The sequence below is a fragment of the Panthera uncia genome, chromosome A2 (assembly GCF_023721935.1).
Source record: "Panthera uncia isolate 11264 chromosome A2, Puncia_PCG_1.0, whole genome shotgun sequence".
NCBI lineage: Eukaryota > Metazoa > Chordata > Mammalia > Carnivora > Felidae > Panthera > Panthera uncia.
The window spans coordinates 745913-748744 of record NC_064816.1 but is presented as its reverse complement, the minus strand read 5'-3'; the positions used below and the strand labels follow the sequence as shown (position 1 = coordinate 748744).

Below are 2832 nucleotides of genomic sequence, written 5' to 3'. Positions count from 1 at the left end.
GATGAGGACCCCAAGCTGGACAACGTGGGGTCAGGGTCGTGGCCGGCGGCCGTGGGGTGTGAACTTTGCAGGGAAAGGACCGAGCAGGTGACTGCCTTGAGCGCGGCTGGAGGGAGGCCCGTGGCCAGTAGGCATCGTTCCCGCTGTGGCCGGAGGCCTCCTGGGGGGGGACGGGGGGGCAACGCCCCCCCCATGTCCCATGCTGACGCTGGCTCCACTGTGGTGGGGGAAACCGAGGCCCAGACAGGGGCCGGCCTGCTGGGCAGTGCACACACCACATGCCCACCTTGTGGAAAATGCCACATCACACAGTAACAGGATGTGGGTAACGATGGTGCCACCTGCTGTCTGGAGCCCCCAGGAGGCGGCCACGCAGCCCACGTTAGGGCAGCTTCTCTCTGTCTCTCTCTTTTTTTTTGGTTTATCCCTTTTTGAGAGAGCGTGAGTGGGGGAGGGGCAGAGAGAGGGAGACACCGAATCCGAAGCAGGCTCCAGGCTCCGAGCTGTCGGCACAGAGCCCGACGTGGGGCTCAAACTCACAAACCGTGAGATCGTGACCTGAGCCGAAGTCGACGCCTAACCGACTGAGCCCCCCCAAGCGCCCCCTCTGCATGTCTTGATTTTTATAACTCTTTGCTGAGGGTCTCAGGGGACACTGGATGGTATCTGGGACATGTGTGGTCATCACAACTGGGGAGCTCCTAGCATTGAGTTGGGGGGGGCGGGCAGGGATGCTGCTTGACCCCTCACAGTGCCTAGGATGCCCCGATGTCCGTGGTGTGTTGGGGGGATTCCATGAGCTGAATCTTGTATCCCCGAGTCCTCCCCCCCCCCCCCACCTGGCCCTGCCCTCCCAGTTCACCTGTTGCAGAGCTCCAAGTTCAAGATTGCTGTGTGCCTTTAAACCCTGTGTGTGTGTGTGTGTGTGTGTGTGTGTGTGTGTGTGTGTTTTAATTTGTTGATTTTGTGGGGGAGGGTCAGAGAGAGGGAGAGAGGATCCCAAGCAGGCTCCAGGCTCCAAGCTGTCAGCACAGAGCCTGACACGGGGCTCAATCGCATGAACCAAGAGATCATAACCCGAGCTGAAGTCGGACGCTTAGCCGACTGAGACACCCAGGCACCCCAAAGCCTAGATTTCATCGTGCGGTGTTGGGCTTTGTGAAATTGGCACCCTGCTGGCATGATGCACTGGCTGGGAGGGCCACCTTGCTGCTGGTGGCTGAGGATGGGCCCTGGCGCTAGTGTAGACCGTTACATTGTTTCGCACTCTGTTGTTGTGAGGTGCTTTCTGCCACATTCCGAAGCTTGTGCCCAAGAGTTTCTTGAGTGTGATTCCAGGTTGTGGGGATCGGGGGTTGCATGTACCCTTCCGATAATGCCAGATTATTTCCCAAACTGGCCCTGCCAACTTCCCTCCCACGGGCAGTCCTTCCAAGTTGTTAGGTCCTGCCGAGTCCGCCGATTTAATGACTTATCGGATCCTGATTTGCATTTTCTCAGTTTCGTGGTGTGGTGCCATGGCCACTTCCTTGTATAGGAATTGCCCTCTGGGAACCCTCCCTGTTTTCCTGTTGAGCCGCTGGTCCTTTTATTGGTTTGTAGGAGCTCTTTACATATTATGGAGACCAACCTTCACCGATTTATACATGACAAGTATTGCTTGTGGCATATTTTCTTATTTTTTTGGTAGGGTATCCTGGTAATCGGAAATTCTCAATAGGTAGAGTTGAGTTTAGCAATTTCTTTCTTCGTTCGAGAATAGCTCTTTTAGTATTTCAGGAACTAGTTCCCCCACCTCTAAGTCATAGCAAAGTCTCCACGCGTTTTCTTCTAAAGGTTGTCGAGTATCCCCTCTCCCTCCAGACCTTGGTCTGTCTGGAACTGATGACTGTGGCCTGAGGGAGGGACCTGATTCTGGGTGTGTGTTTTGTTTTTTTGTTATTGCTGTTCCATTGGGTTTTGTTGGGGGGAGTTTTGGGTTTTTGGTTTTTCTTGTTGTTGTTGTTGTTTTGCAAACAAAGGCCTGGCTCTCCCAGGAGAGCTCACCACAGCTCACAAGGGGCAGAAGGGATCGGTCAAGTGGCCCTGGAGGTGCCCCGGACCCTAACCCCAGGCCTGTCTTAGGACTCGGGCGCGCCAGTGCCGTCTCGGGTACCGGTGAGATCAAACGGGAGGAGAAGGAGGACGAGGAGGACGCCTCAGTGGCTGACAACTCGGAAGAGGAGAAGAAGGAGTTGAAGCCCCCCCGGACTCGGACCAGGTGCCAGCCCTCCCTCAGCCTCAGCCCCCGCCCCGCCCCGCCCCGCAGGACGCACGCACGCACGCACACGCGCACACGCACACGGCGCCCACACCGCGAGGCCGTCGGCGGGCCCCCGCCTGCCCCCCCGCCTCACTGTCTCCCTCTGGCCCCCGGGCCCCCCCCCCCCCCCCCCGTAGCCCGGACGAGGACGAGGACGACCTTCTCCCCCCAGAGCAGAAGGCTGAGCGGGAGAAGGAGCGCCGGGTGGCCAATAACGCTCGGGAGCGGCTGCGGGTCCGAGACATCAATGAGGCTTTTAAGGAGCTGGGGCGCATGTGCCAGCTGCACCTCAACAGTGAGAAGCCCCAGACCAAACTGCTCATCCTGCACCAGGCCGTGTCGGTCATCCTGAACCTGGAGCAGCAGGTGCGAGGTCAGTGGGGGCGCCGCTCCCCTCCCCCGCCGCTGCTGCCCTCGCTCTCCCCCCACTTCCTGGAGCCAGCCTCCCCTGCTGTGACTGTCCCTCTCCTGCAGCCACCGCCCTGCCCTGCTGTGACCTCCCCCTGCAGCCACCGTCCTGCCTTGCTGTG

General features: G+C 58.9%; 1 protein-coding gene across 11 annotated transcripts in view; it reads left to right on the top strand.

Moving 5' to 3' along the window:
* TCF3 (transcription factor 3) overlaps positions 1-2832 on the top strand; it is a 34681-nt gene that overhangs the window by 28741 nt on the left and 3108 nt on the right. For 3 of the 11 annotated variants that reach the window (XM_049639521.1, XM_049639525.1, XM_049639524.1), the window contains exons 16-17: positions 2125-2260; positions 2440-2675. In XM_049639521.1, coding sequence (XP_049495478.1) covers positions 2125-2260; positions 2440-2675 — 372 coding nt within the window. Of the gene's footprint in view, positions 1-2124; positions 2261-2439; positions 2676-2832 lie in introns of those variants that run through there. The other 8 variants (XM_049639527.1, XM_049639528.1, XM_049639529.1 and 5 more) reach the window with 5 other exon arrangements.